General features: G+C 40.1%; 1 protein-coding gene across 5 annotated transcripts in view; it reads right to left on the reverse strand.

The window, feature by feature from the left end:
- Positions 1 to 14,216, reverse strand: part of slc44a1b (solute carrier family 44 member 1b) — a 55,441-nt gene that overhangs the window by 17,058 nt on the left and 24,167 nt on the right. For all 5 annotated transcript variants that reach the window (XM_062990960.1, XM_062990961.1, XM_062990957.1 and 2 more), the window contains exons 5-8: positions 4,958 to 5,051; positions 4,686 to 4,855; positions 2,144 to 2,233; positions 1,051 to 1,214 (exon numbers count right to left, since the gene is read on the reverse strand). In XM_062990960.1, coding sequence (XP_062847030.1) covers positions 1,051 to 1,214; positions 2,144 to 2,233; positions 4,686 to 4,855; positions 4,958 to 5,051 — 518 coding nt within the window. The remainder of the gene's footprint in view (positions 1 to 1,050; positions 1,215 to 2,143; positions 2,234 to 4,685; positions 4,856 to 4,957; positions 5,052 to 14,216) is intronic.

Here is a 14,216-nt window from a genome sequence, read left to right on the forward strand (position 1 = left end):
GACACACAATTCAATCCATCAATTAACCGATTTATTTACCCAAAACATTAAATTAACATTAGTTAGCAACATTTATTGTGATCTTTAAATTATATTAATATTTAAAGGAAAATAAAATTCCAGACTCCTGAAGGGCCCTCCCCCGACTTGGGGCCCTGGTAACTCAGTCCCACTTTTCACCCCACTACGACGCCCCTGCCTATTATTAACATAAACACAATGACTAAAATGTTCATAGCTAGCAGTCAGTTACAAGGAGGGACTAATTAAATGGGCTAATCAAAAATTAAATCGTATCTAAAAACTTAGATTTCAGCACAACACCAGCTTTCCTTTAATGATAAGGATAAGTGAGATACCCATAACTGATCAACAAGGCTGGCTCAGTCTTGTGCTGCTCACTGGACAGTTTTGAGTTGGTGGTTGAAAGAAGGACCTTAACAAACTCATTACTATACTGAACAACACATCACACCCCCTCCCTGACCTGCTAGTCAGACAGCGGAGCACTTTCAGACACAGACATCCAACTTCGCTGTAACAAAGATTGGTACAGGAAAACGTTTGTACCAAATGTTTCAAGTTCTTTTGCTATTCAAATAATAACTTTTGCATTTGAATTAAATTACATTATTTTAAGTGATAGTATTGACCAAAATATTGTTTAGTTGTTAGTTCTTGGGTTAATTATAATGTTCACAGTTTGGCCTGAAGGACTAGCCTGCTATACCTGACAAACTGAATTCTGATCATAAGCAGACTGGATATTCTATTTTTAAAACCATGTTCTTTAATATTATAGGGGGGGTATGATGGCTCTAAGGCCCTAAGCAGGTACCTGTGTTGCTTATTAGTTAAAGCCAATTTAAAAATTAATAAACCATATCAATAGAACAGAAGTATATGCTGCAGTTTAAGAACCGCATGCTTAAAGAATGTGTTGCTATTTAAGCACTTGTGGCATGAACACAGTGTGTGAGAAATGCATGCATACTAAACGTATCATGTTTATCCATGTTTTTAACCACAACCTCCCTGTCTCTGACTCACCGTGAACACAGTAGCTGATGTGGCGTAGACCAGCAGGCCTTGCAAGTGGTCTCTGGGAATCTCAGTTTCTCCATCTGTTTCTGCTTCCTTCAAATCTATAGCCACAGTCTGGTTCATCGTCAGCCTGTGGTCTATATATAACCACCACAGAACACTGGTGCCACCTACACAACACAACACAAAGCAACACACCTTCACGTTTTCACACATGAGCACTGTGATGATCATAACAGTGCTGTCTGAACAATCTGTAACAAAAAGTTCACTTTTTCAAAAATGTGTACACAATATCTACTGTGTATGAACTGCATTGCAAATTTTTAAATCAATGTCAATTTGAAAACTAAGCAAACATTATTGTTGTGAAATAACAAAATGCTTGGGTGGTGGAACAGTCTATGATGCTAGTCCACTGGTGCTGAGATTCAGGTTTGAATCTCACAGGTGCTGTAGGAGGGCTGGCCGTCTATACAGACGCAATAAACTATGTCTGAGGGGGTAGATGGCCAGAGCCCTGTTATGTAATTCGCCCAGTCCAAGATATTTCTGCCTTTCATCCTCAGCTGATGAAAATGAAATGAAAAATGAAATGATGCTGCACACAGATCCAGCAATTTAAACGATAAGTAATTAACAGATTCACCAGTGTGATTTAAATGTGTAATAGTTTACCCATTTGTAATAGCCTCTTACAGTGTATATTAGGCTTGTCTTATTGGCTGTGCTTTAAACAGAAACAAAAGTGGTCAGGGTTTAATCAGGTGCAGCTTTAAGCACACCTGTAAGGTGTCAAAACTCATCTGCGAAGCTGTGAATTTAAGCAATGCATAACACAGCCCAGCTTCCTCTATAGGAAAGCTTAGCAGTTCCAAAGCTTATTATTTAAAAGTAGACTAATTTATAGCTTGAATGGTCGAAATTGTTATAACATGCCAATTATGGTTAGAGTAAAGCTTTAAAACAAACCACATATAATAACAACATTCACTGGATATCTAAACATTCAGGAAGATGTCAAGTTTAAAAGTAGAAGAATAAAGAATAAGTTCAAGACCAGAAGGAAGGGAAGAGAGAAAAAAGAAAGAAAACTCGCCTAGAGAGCCCAGTACCACGAGTACAGTCAGAATCCACACCAGTACAGCAGAGATGTAGCGAATAATCACCATCAGGATCATGGAAAGCACTGAAAGCATGCATACCCCCAACATGTAGATTAGAGAAATGTAAAAAAAATCATACCCACCTAGATAGAGACTTTATCCTAGAACAGATGAATAACATTCACCATCTCAATACAATATTCGGTTTTAATCAGTGTTGAAATATGTTTAAATCTCATATATTTGATATTGTATGTATGTCAGGTACAGAAAAAAAGACAGATATTAAACATATTATTTGCACAATAAACCTCTTTTAACAAAGCAATAGGGGTGGGTTTATAAAATCGATTTTTCGATTCGAATCGATCTTTATTTGAACGATCCGATATCGATTCATATAAACGCGAGATCGATCTTTTAAATACGCCCCTTTTTACGGTGCACACGGAAATCTATTACCCCCTTTAATTTCGCGTGACCAGCCAGTGTTTTTTCATGCAACGAGATCTGACCTGCACATCAGTTTAGCATGGCAGAAGCTCAAGTTATGACCACTACACAACTTTTTGCACTGATTTTCGCTCGGCGACGGGTCGGTGCTGGATTCGGGAGGAACTCTGTGTTCGCTCTGCGATCAAAACTCGGCTCTCAATCAATGTGTGAAACAGCGAGGGGAAACACAGGGGAGAGGTTGTAAACAGGTGGAGCGCAATATAGTTTCTATCAGAATACATCAGCACACGCGAGTTTTACAGTATTTCTGACCTGATCGTTCTCTACAAAACAAAATATTTATTAACCTCCAACTCACTATAGAACAAGCCATGCTGCTCGTGTTGCCAAATCCACTCAGATTCATTTATTTCATCAGCGCACAAACTTTGATCTCTCACTACTTGTTGATGTGCATGTTTGGACGTGGTATCATTAAACCTTTCATCACTTCTCACGTGTGTTTTCGTGACAAAACGTAGTTTTGGAGACCAGAGAAGCTCGCCTGTGATTCCCCCTGGTGATAGATGGTGTAGTGTAAAACCCCCCATCGCCGATCAGTCGTGTAGTGTGAACATTACAGCGACCAGGTGTTAATCAGAGTGTCGTGTAGTGTAAACTTGGCATAAGCTGTTCAACAGCCAGGTGTATGTTTACATTACATTTACAATGTTGTAGCGTGTCAGACATATAAAATAATAATAAAAAATGAATGTTATTGTTTTCTGTTTTGGATTAATTATTTATGTAAACAAAATACACAAATATTTTTAATACTGAGTGTTCTTTGTACAATTATCACATTCGTTCTCTGAACATCTGTACATATTTAAACAAAACCTGTTAATGTAACTCAAATATGCCTAAATGTGTTGAATCGAAATCGAATCGAATCGGAAATCGAATCGAATCGGGACCTTGTGAATCGAATCGATCCAGGAAATTAGTGGCGATACCCAGCCCTACAAAGCAATATGTGTTTTAATTTAAACAGATGCTGAATTCATGCGAATCCACTACTTACATGTCCATTAACGTATTTAAACCTTTGACAACTGAATGTGACAATCAAGAAATTATTCAGCGCAAATACACCAATAGTTGAGCAGTCCACAACAGCAATGGGCTTGTCCAATATCTAATTATATCTGCATTTTTTCTCAATGCGTAAAGAAATGACCCATTACAGAAATCCACACTAAGACTTTCAAAATTCTAATATTATTTTAGTTACCTGCTTTTATTGCTTTAAGCTGCAATGCATTAATTGATATGTTTTAAATGCACTACTCCTACACTACATGTTTGAGTAGTAAAAGTAGATAAAAGCAGCAAAAACTGAAGAACGTTTTACATAAAAACAGGGAGAATAAATAGAGATCGCTACAAAAGCAATTATATTTCCAGTACTCTTCGGGTGTTGTTGTCCCTAATCCCCACTAGGTGGGAGCAGCATCTCAGTGCAGCGGAAAAAGCTCAGGATTCACACTAATTTTCCATTCTATTTTAAATCCTGCCCCTGCCGGTCCGTGAAATTATATCTTATATGAAACCGGTCCGTGGTGCAAAAAAGGTTGGGGACCGTAAAATGTCCCTGTAGACCAAAAAGAAAATTGATAATTCACTTTTGTTATTCTAAACCTTACAAGCAGATCCTGCACCAATTTAACCAATTTTGGATGCAGCACAATCACAAACCAGACCGCATAATGCTGACTAAACTGCTTTTATGCAACCTGTGGAATGCAAACTGCACCTAACAAGGAGAAGTAAATGCAGAATTTCTTGCATTTAGTTTTAGTGCCTGAGTAAACAATATTCTACACTTTACACAGTAACGATGTGGAAATGCATCACAGAGACATCTCCGATGCATCTCACAAACGGCAACTCCATATTAAAACCCATAGTTTAGAATTGGATATTAATTAGAGGGATATATTTTAGAGTTTTTAGCCTGTGTGAATAGAGTCATATGTTGTGTACCCTTGTTGTGTACCCTTTACATAAAATCTTATTTCGATTTTAAAAGGCAGTTACCCAGTGCTAGCAAACAAAGCCCCGCAATGATCTCTTTACTGGCCACCACCCCAGCAATCAGCCTGTGGAGGATGGTATTATCACTGACAAACGTCACCACCGCCTCAGCAAACTTGGAATAGCAGGAAATGTCCACAGGCGTGCAGCGGTTAAACACTGGCAAAGCTTTACTGCAGAGAGAGCAGAGGAAAGCACAGAGGCAAAGTGCAGAGTAAGCATAGAAACAAACTGAGCCATAAACGTCTTTACAGACTATTGGCTGAGACTCTTACCTCTGTGGAACTGGAAGTTTAGGACATTTGTCAAAACGCTCAGGAAGGCTTGGGTACCTATGGCCAGCCAGCTCATAAGAGCACAGCTCTGAGTCTGAAAATGAAAAGAGAAAACATTAGAAATGCTGTAAATCCTGTCATATAAATCAGATTTTATATTTCTGGTCAGCCCTCTGGTTCAAGGTTTCCCCCCCCCCCAAAGCACACATTTAACAAGAAAAAGTGAATATGTAGGTTGCTCAGGTGGTGCAGTGGTCAACGCGCTAGACTACCCTTAGCCTAGCTAATTGCTGAATGAACCACGTTAAGGGAAGAGAATGCAGGACAGGTGTTAATACATACATTTTGAGAGCACAGGTAAATTTAGCATATCCATGGAACAATGTAATTAAAAGAGAAACCTAAATATTTCCTTAGTTGTTATTTTTTTCATCTTTATTAACATCTCATTTCATCTTTTTATCTTGATCCTAGCTCAGTGTAGGTTCACACTGGGTACAACTAGTGCTGGACAATAATTCAATATCGATATATGTCGCGACAGAAAATGTTTCAATAACGGTGATATGATTTTTAAACAAATTCGATCTACTGTAGAAGGCTATTAAAAGTAAAGTCAATTTTCAATGCTAATTTGGCTTAATAGTGTTGGTCAGTGTGTGTCATATTCTTGAAAGCAAATTAAAATTGGTTTTCCATGCATTCACGCTAGCATGTTCTGGGGTTCAAATGAGTCTCATCAGTACACACAAGTTTGCAGTCAAATGATCAACTATTGCAAAGGAATATCTTTGAAATTCTTCCTCATAATGTTAAGGTTATAGGCTATATTTTAGTTTTTTACTTGACAGGGAAAATGAGAAAAAATAAAAAGCTTATTATGCTAGGCTTGATGTAATTCTACATGGCAATACATCACTGGCAATATACACCTGGTTGCCAGATTCGGGGTTTTTTTTTTCAGCCAAATTGGGCTTAATTTAAAATAGTTTGTACCTACCTCAGAAATAAAAGGACATTCATTATTTAGTTTAATAAAAAAAAAATCACAAATACAGTATTTTATTTTATTTTTTTAAGAAAAATAATAAAAGGAAACTGTCATAACTTGTCTTTAATTTCAGTTTATACTTTGTTTTTATGCATTTTCTCCCCTTTTTCTCCCTTTTTAGCGCATCCAATTGCCCGATTGCGTCATGCTTCCTCTCCACCAATGCCGATCCCTGCTCTGATTGAGGAGAACGAAGCTAACCCACACCCCCTCCGACACGTGGGCAGCAGCCATATACATTTTGTCACCTACCCTATGATGAGTGCAATGCGGATCAGCACTGTGTACGGAGAGACACACCCTGACAGCACTCTTTCCCATCTCTGTGCAGGCACTATTAATCAGCCAGTACAGGTCGTAATTGCATTAGTTATGAGAGAGTCCCTATCCAGCTTTAATATCCCACCCCTATCTGAACAATAGGCCAATCGTTCAGTTTATCGTTCAGGCCAATTTTTTCAGTTTAAAAAATCGGGGAAAATCGCTTGTGAACCCAGTATCGTGAATCGCATCGCATCATGGGTAGAGTGTATTATTACATCCCTACAATACAATGAAGGTTTCTTCAGTTCATTTTAGCTTTGCTAATCACACTGGCTGTTAGGACTCATATATTAAGATGATAAGGCTGTGTTTTACACTCTTTTTTTAAATATATTTTCTTTATGCATTTTATCCCCTTTTTCTCTCTTTTTAGCGCGTCCAACTGCCCGATTGCATCATGCTTCCTCTCCACCAATGCCGATCCCTGCTCTGACTGAGGAGAACGAAGCTAACCCACACCCCCTCCGACATGTGGGCAACATGCCGTATGCATCTTATCACCTACACTTTGACGAGTGCAGTGCAGCTCAGCCTTGTGTATGGAGAGACCCCATCCGACTTAGTCCCACCCATCTGAACAACAGGCCAATTGTTGTTCATGTGGCCACTCAGCCTTAGCCAGCAGGCAGAGCTGAGATTCGATACGATGTATTCGAGATCCCAGCTCTGGTTCCAGATAAAACTGTAATATAATGTATGTCTTAATATTTAATGCAAAACAGCAAAGACATTATGGGTTACTTCTGAGTAAGTTAATGTTGATATGTAAACAATAATTAAAATGCAATTTTACCAACCACAAAAATTAGTTACATGCTGCTTTGTCTGGACGCATTCTCAATTTTTACAAAACAGTAATTAGCATCAATAGTTGACATGATTTTAGTGGTTTTAAAAGAATGGTTTTCACACAAAAACAAGGAAAACTTTTCAAACTTTTCCACCCTGGATGGTGTTTATATACAAGTGTTATTCAAAAAGTTTCCACTTTTTAAACTTTTTTTTAACTATTTATTAAGAATTTTAAAAACAAATTATGTCACTTTTCCCAGCGTTGTACCAGCTGTTTAATGCCATCAGCAGAAAATGTTTTGGTTAAGTGCATAGCCACTGATGCACTGCTGCTTTTACATCATCATCACATGAAAATCTTCTTCCCCATAAAGCTTCTATGAGCGGTCCAGAAAAGTGGAAATTAGATGGCGCGAAATCCAGACTAAAAGCTCTCACTCAGTCTCTCAGACACGACCAATTACTACTCCTCCCGCACTATGTATGTGTGTGTGTGTGTGGACTGGGTCTAAGGCATTGTCAGTATTCCAGCTCACACACCCCTATCTTTAGGCTGAATGCTTTTTTAGCACCACTCTGAATTCACAGGATTACTTCTAAGGACTATCACAATATTTCTGCATAATGCCCTCCCATAACCAATTAACTAAATGTATTACTATCTGCTGTTGGGTCAAACCAAGGGCTAAATGTGTTTTTATTGGGAACAACACACACAGAGATCACTCATCCTAAACGAACTTGGACATGTTGTTTTGGCTGCACTTTTTTCATTTTCATTGCAGGATTTTTACCTGCTTAAATAAAGCATGCTATTGGCTTAATTACCTAGGCTATTCATTTTCATTAAGTTCACAGTGAAGGTCATATTATGAAATTCATAGTAGATGAGAGGCAACAAATACAGGGCTAACTCCTTAATTTTCTGGCTCAGTGAAATGTCACCAAGCCATGTGCTGTACACGCAACATCAATTGGCAGTTAACTTCCCTATTCTGCATAGCTAAGCTAACATACGCCAAAGATAGGCTAGAATTACTTTGATTAACTGGGAGGAGAAAATTGTCAGCACCACAGAAAAAGTAGCCAATTATTCTATTTGCCACAAACTGCTATAAAATAATCATAAATTCAACATTGTAAATAAATGGGGCAATGCTTTACTGCTACACCATTTGAGATGTCTAGCATTCATTTTTGTCTACATCATACTTCTGGAGCATAAACATTAGCACAACTTACTTGACCTTGAACAGTAGTTTCTAAAGCTTGCAGGTAACAAATGCCTGCTTACAACCAAAGTATACAGTACATAAACAGTATATAAATTCATTTTTAATTCACTTAAATTAGGGTTAAACCACGTTCACACTGTCCTTACTAAACAGCTACACAACAGAAATACACTGTACGACCAGAATGTTGTTAGAGCTTGCTGGAGGTCCAACAGTCGTCCTGCCACCTTGCAGCTGTACTAAAATCATCTTAATATACACCGATCAGCCATAACATTAAAACCACCTCCTGGTTTCTACACACATTGTCCATTTTATCAGCTCCACTTACTATATAAAAGCACTTTTTAGTTCTACAATTACTGACTGTAGTCCATCTGTTTCTCTGCATGCTTTGTTAGCCCCCTTTCATGCTGTTCGTCAATGGTCAGGATTCTCCCAGGACCATTACAGAGTAGGTATTATTTGGGTGGTGGGTCATTCTCAGCACTGCAGTGACACTGACATGGTGGTGGTGTGTTAGTGTGTGTTGTGCTGGTATAAGTGGATCAGACACAGCAGAGACAGACAGCACTGAGAACAGTCCACCAACCAAAAATATCCAGCCAACAGCGCCCTGTGGGCAGCGTCCTGTGACCACTGATGAAGGTCTAGAAGATGACCAACTCAAACAGCAGCTGACTTTACATCTACAAGGTGGACCAACTAGGTAGGAGTGTCTAATAGAGTGGACAGTGAGTGGACACGGTATTTAAAACTCCAGCAGAGCTGCTGTGTCTGATCCACTCATACCAGCACAACACACACTACCACCATGCCAGTGTCACTGCAGTGCTGAGAATCATCCACCACTTAAATAATACCTACTCTGTGGTGGTCCTGTGGGGGTCCTGACCATGGACAGTGAGTGTAGAAACAAGGAGGTGGTTTTAATGTCATGGCTGATCAGTGTATATATATATACGTAGGTATGTACATATACTGTATATACTCAACACTGACTGCCTTTTGGAGGAATTTAAACTTTGCCTCGAGCTAAGCCTTTTCCAAGAACACCTCACAACTGCTCTATTGACTAAGTAGGCACAAGTGGTATATATAAATATATGCCACTTGTGCCCACTCACTTTTTTAATAGCTGATTTTATACGCCTGTTAGCAACATTTAATAACTAGAAGAAGTGTCCACATTCTTTTGCCCATACAAGTGACTGATTGACTGATATGATTTGATATGCATACAGAGACAAGCATGTTAATTATATTTCTGGTAGCAGAAGGGATGTGTCAGACAATAAAGCACGCACACAGGACTGAAGCACTGGACTGTAAACAACAGACTCCCTGCAGGACGGAGGGTCAATGGTGTCTTTGTTCACTCAGCACACTCCTGTTTGGGTGTGTGTGTTTCTTCCTGAGAGTCAGTGAATGGAGATACAGTGTGAAAATAGATGGTATGTTGGAGTCACCACTGTGCTTATAAGAAAAGCTTTTGTCTAAACAAAGGACAAAGCAGTGGCTGACAACTTAGTGCTGTGATGTAATGTTGGCAACTGCAATGATGACCTACTTTACTGTCCTACTGTCCTTTACAGTCCAATAGTTCTATGTGGGCTGTTCTCCCTGGAATACCCTACATTTCTAGTCTGAATGTGACCTTGTTTCAGACTTACAAGCATATAGGCATCTGTGCTACCTACATGCTCATCAACAAAAGTGAAAGCATGACTTCTCCTTTGACACCGGACTCTAGAATAGAAACAGTCCTGTTGAGCTCAATGTAAGTCACTAACAGTGGGAGAAACAAGTACCTAACCTTTGTTTATGTTATTAAATATCACAGATCAGCCATAACATTAAAACCACCTCCTTGTTTCTACACTCACTGTCCATTTTATCAGCACCACTTACCATATAGAAGCACTTTGTAGTTCTACAAATACTGACTGTAGTCCATCTGTTTCTCTGCATACTTTGTTAGCCCCCTTTTCTGCTGTTCTTCAATGGTCAGGACCCCCACAGGACCACTACAGAGTACATGTAGGTGGTTCTCAGCACTGCATTGATACTGACATGGTGGTGTGTTAGTGTGTGTTGTGCTGGTATGAGTGGATAAGACACAGCAATGCTGATGGAGTTTTTAAACACCTCACTGTCACTGCTGGACTGGGAATAGTCCAACAACCAAAAATATCCAGCCAACGGTGCCCTATGGGCAGCATCCTGTGACCACTGATGAAGGTCTAGAAGATGACCAACTCAAACAGCAGCAATAGATGAGCGATCGTCTCTGACTTTACATCTACAAGATGGACCAACTAGGTAGGAGTGTCAACTAGGTAGAGTAGACTGAGTGGACACGGTATTTAAAACTCCAGCAGCGCTGCTGTGTCTGATCCACTCATACCAGCACAACACACACTAACACACACTAACACACCACCATGTCAGTGTCACTGCAGTGACAGTCCTGTTGAGCTTAATGTAAGTCACTAACAGTGGGAGAAACAAGTACCTAACCTTTGTTTATGTTATTAAATATCACAGATTAGCCATAACATTAAAACCACCTCCTTGTTTTTTATACTCACTGTCCATTTTATCAGCTCCACTTACCATATAAAAGCACTTTGTAGTTCTACAATTACTGACTGTAGTCCATCTGTTTCTCTGCATACTCTGCAGTGCTGAGAATGATCCACCCCCTAAATAATACCTACTCTGTAGTGGTCCTGGGAGAATCCTTACCATTGAAAAACAGCATGAAAGGGGGCTAACAAAGCATGCAGAGAAACAGATGGACTACAGTCAGTAATTGTACAGTAATTTAACTACAAAGTGCTTCTATATGGTAAGTAGAGCTGATAAAATGGACAGTGAGTGTAAAAACAAGAAGGTGGTTTTAATGTTATCGCTGATGTATGTATGTATGTATATACAGTGCTGGCCAAAAGTATTGGCACCCCTGCAATTCTGTCAGATAATACTCAATTTCTTCCAGAAAATGATTGCAATCACAAATGCTTTGGTATTAATATCTTCATTTATTTTGCTTGCAATGAAAAAACACAAAAGAGAATGAAAAAAAAGTCAAATCAATTATCATTTTACACAAAACTCCAAAAATGGGCCGGACAAAAGTATTGGCACCCTCAGCCTAATACTTGGTAGCACAACCTTTAGACAAAATAACTGCGAACAACCGCTTCCGGTAACCATCAATGAGTGTCTTACAATGCCCTGCTGGAATTTTAGACCATTCTTCTTTGGCAAACTGCTCCAGGTCCCTGAGATTTGAAGGGTGCCTTCTCCAAACTGCCATTTTGAGATCTCTCCACAGGTGTTCTATGGGATTCAGGTCTGGACTCATTGCTGGCCACTTTAGAAGTCTCCAGTGCTTTCTCTCAAACCATTTTCTAGTGCTTTTTGAAGTGTGTTTTGGGTCATTGTCCTGCTGGAAGACCCATGACCTCTGAGGGAGACCCAGCTTTCTCACACTGGGCCCTACATTATGCTGCAAAATTTGTTGGTAGTCTTCAGACTTCATAATGCCATGCACACGGTCAAGCAGTCCAGTGCCAGAGGCAGCAAAGCAACCCCAAAACATCAGGGAACCTCCGCCATGTTTGACTGTAGGGACCGTGTTCTTTTCTTTGAAGTCCTCGTTTTTTTCCCTGTAAACTCTATGTTGATAAGCTCTACTTTTGTTTCATCTGACCAGAGAACATTCTTCCAAAACGTTTTTGGCTTTCTCAGGTAAGTTTTGGCAAACTCCAGCCTGGCTTTTTTATGTCTCTGGGTCAGAAGTGGGGTCTTCCTGGGTATCCTACCATAGAGTCCCTTTTCATTCAGACGCCGACGGATAGTACGGGTTGACACTGTTGTACCCTCGGACTGCAGGGCAGCTTGAACTTGTTTGGATGTTAGTCGAGGTTCTTTATCCACCATCCGCACAATCTTTCGTTGAAATCTCTCGTCAATATTTCTTTTCCGTCCACATCTAGGGAGGTTAGCCACAGTGCCATGGGCTTTAAACTTCTTGATGACACTGCACACGGTAGACACAGGAACATTCAGGTCTTTGGAGATGGACTTGTAGCCTTGAGATTGCCCATGCTTCCTCACAATTTTGCTTCTCAAGTCCTCAGACAGTTCTTTGGTCTTCTTTCTTTTCTCCATGCTCAATGTGGTACACACAAGGACACAGGACAGAGGTTGAGTCAACTTTAATCCATTTTAACTGGCTGCAAGTGTGATTTAGTTATTGCCACCACCTGTTATGTGCCACAGGTAAGTAACAGGTGCTGTTAATTACACAAATTAGAGAAGCATCACATGATTTTTCAAAGGGTGCCAATACTTTTGTCCACCCCCTTTTTTATGTTTGGTGTGGAATTATATCTAATTTGGCTTTTTGACAATTCTTTTTGTGGTTTTCCATTGAAGACAAATTAAATGAACATTTTACTATCAAAGCATTTGTAATTGCAATCATTTTCTGGAAGAAATTGAGTATTATCTGACAGAATTGCAGGGGTGCCAATACTTTTGGCCAGCACTGTATGTATGTATGTATGTACAGGGGTTGGACAAAATAACTGAAACACCTGGTTTTAGACCACAATAATTTATTAGTATGGTGTAGAGCCTCCTTTTGCGGCCAATACAGCGTCAATTCGTCTTGGAAATGACATATACAAGTCCTGCACAGTGGTCAGAGGGATTTTAAGCCATTCTTCTTGCAGGATAGTGGCCAGGTCACTACGTGATGCTGGTGGAGGAAAACGTTTCCTGACTCGCTTCTCCAAAACACCCCAAAGTTGCTCAATAATATTTAGATCTGGTGACTGTGCAGGCCATGGGAGATGTTCAATTTCACTTTCATGTTCATCAAACCAATCTTTCACCAGTCTTGCTGTGTGTATTGGTGCATTGTCATCCTGATACACGGCACCGCCATTGGATGCACATGGTCCTCCAGAATGGTTCGGTAGTCCTTGGCAGTGACGCGCCCATCTAGCACAAGTATTGGGCCAAGGGAATGCCATGATATGGCAGCCCAAACCATCACTGATCCACCCCCATGCTTCACTCTGGGCATGCAACAGTCTGGGTGGTACGCTTCTTTGGGGCTTCTCCACACCGTAACTCTCCCGGATGTGGGGAAAACAGTAAAGGTGGACTCATCAGAGAACAATACATGTTTCACATTGTCCACAGCCCAAGATTTGCGCTCCTTGCACCATTGAAACCGACGTTTGGCATTGGCACGAGTGACCAAAGGTTTGGCTATAGCAGCCCGGCCGTGTATATTGACCCTGTGGAGCTCCCGACGGACAGTTCTGGTGGAAACAGGAGAGTTGAGGTGCACATTTAATTCTGCCGTGATTTGGGCAGCCGTGGTTTTATGTTTTTGGATACAATCCGGGTTAGCACCCGAACATCCCTTTCAGACAGCTTCCTCTTGCGTCCACAGTTAATCCTGTTGGATGTGGTTTGTCCTTCTTGGTGGTATGCTGACATTACCCTGGATACCGTGGCTCTTGATACATCACAAAGACTTGCTGTCTTGGTCACAGATGCGCCAGCAAGACGTGCACCAACAATTTGTCCTCTTTTGAACTCTGGTATGTCACCCATAATGTTGTGTGCATTGCAATATTTTGAGCAAAACTGTGGTCTTACCCTGCTAATTGAACCTTCACACTCTGCTCTTACTGGTGCAATGTGCAATTAATGAAGATTGGCCACCAGACTGGTCCAATTTAGCCATGAAACCTCCCACACTAAAATGACAGGTGTTTCAGTTATTTTGTCCAACCCCTGTATGTATGTATGTATGTATGTATGTATGTAT

Source organism: Trichomycterus rosablanca, chromosome 1, assembly GCF_030014385.1.
Source record: "Trichomycterus rosablanca isolate fTriRos1 chromosome 1, fTriRos1.hap1, whole genome shotgun sequence".
NCBI classification, from domain to species: domain Eukaryota; kingdom Metazoa; phylum Chordata; class Actinopteri; order Siluriformes; family Trichomycteridae; genus Trichomycterus; species Trichomycterus rosablanca.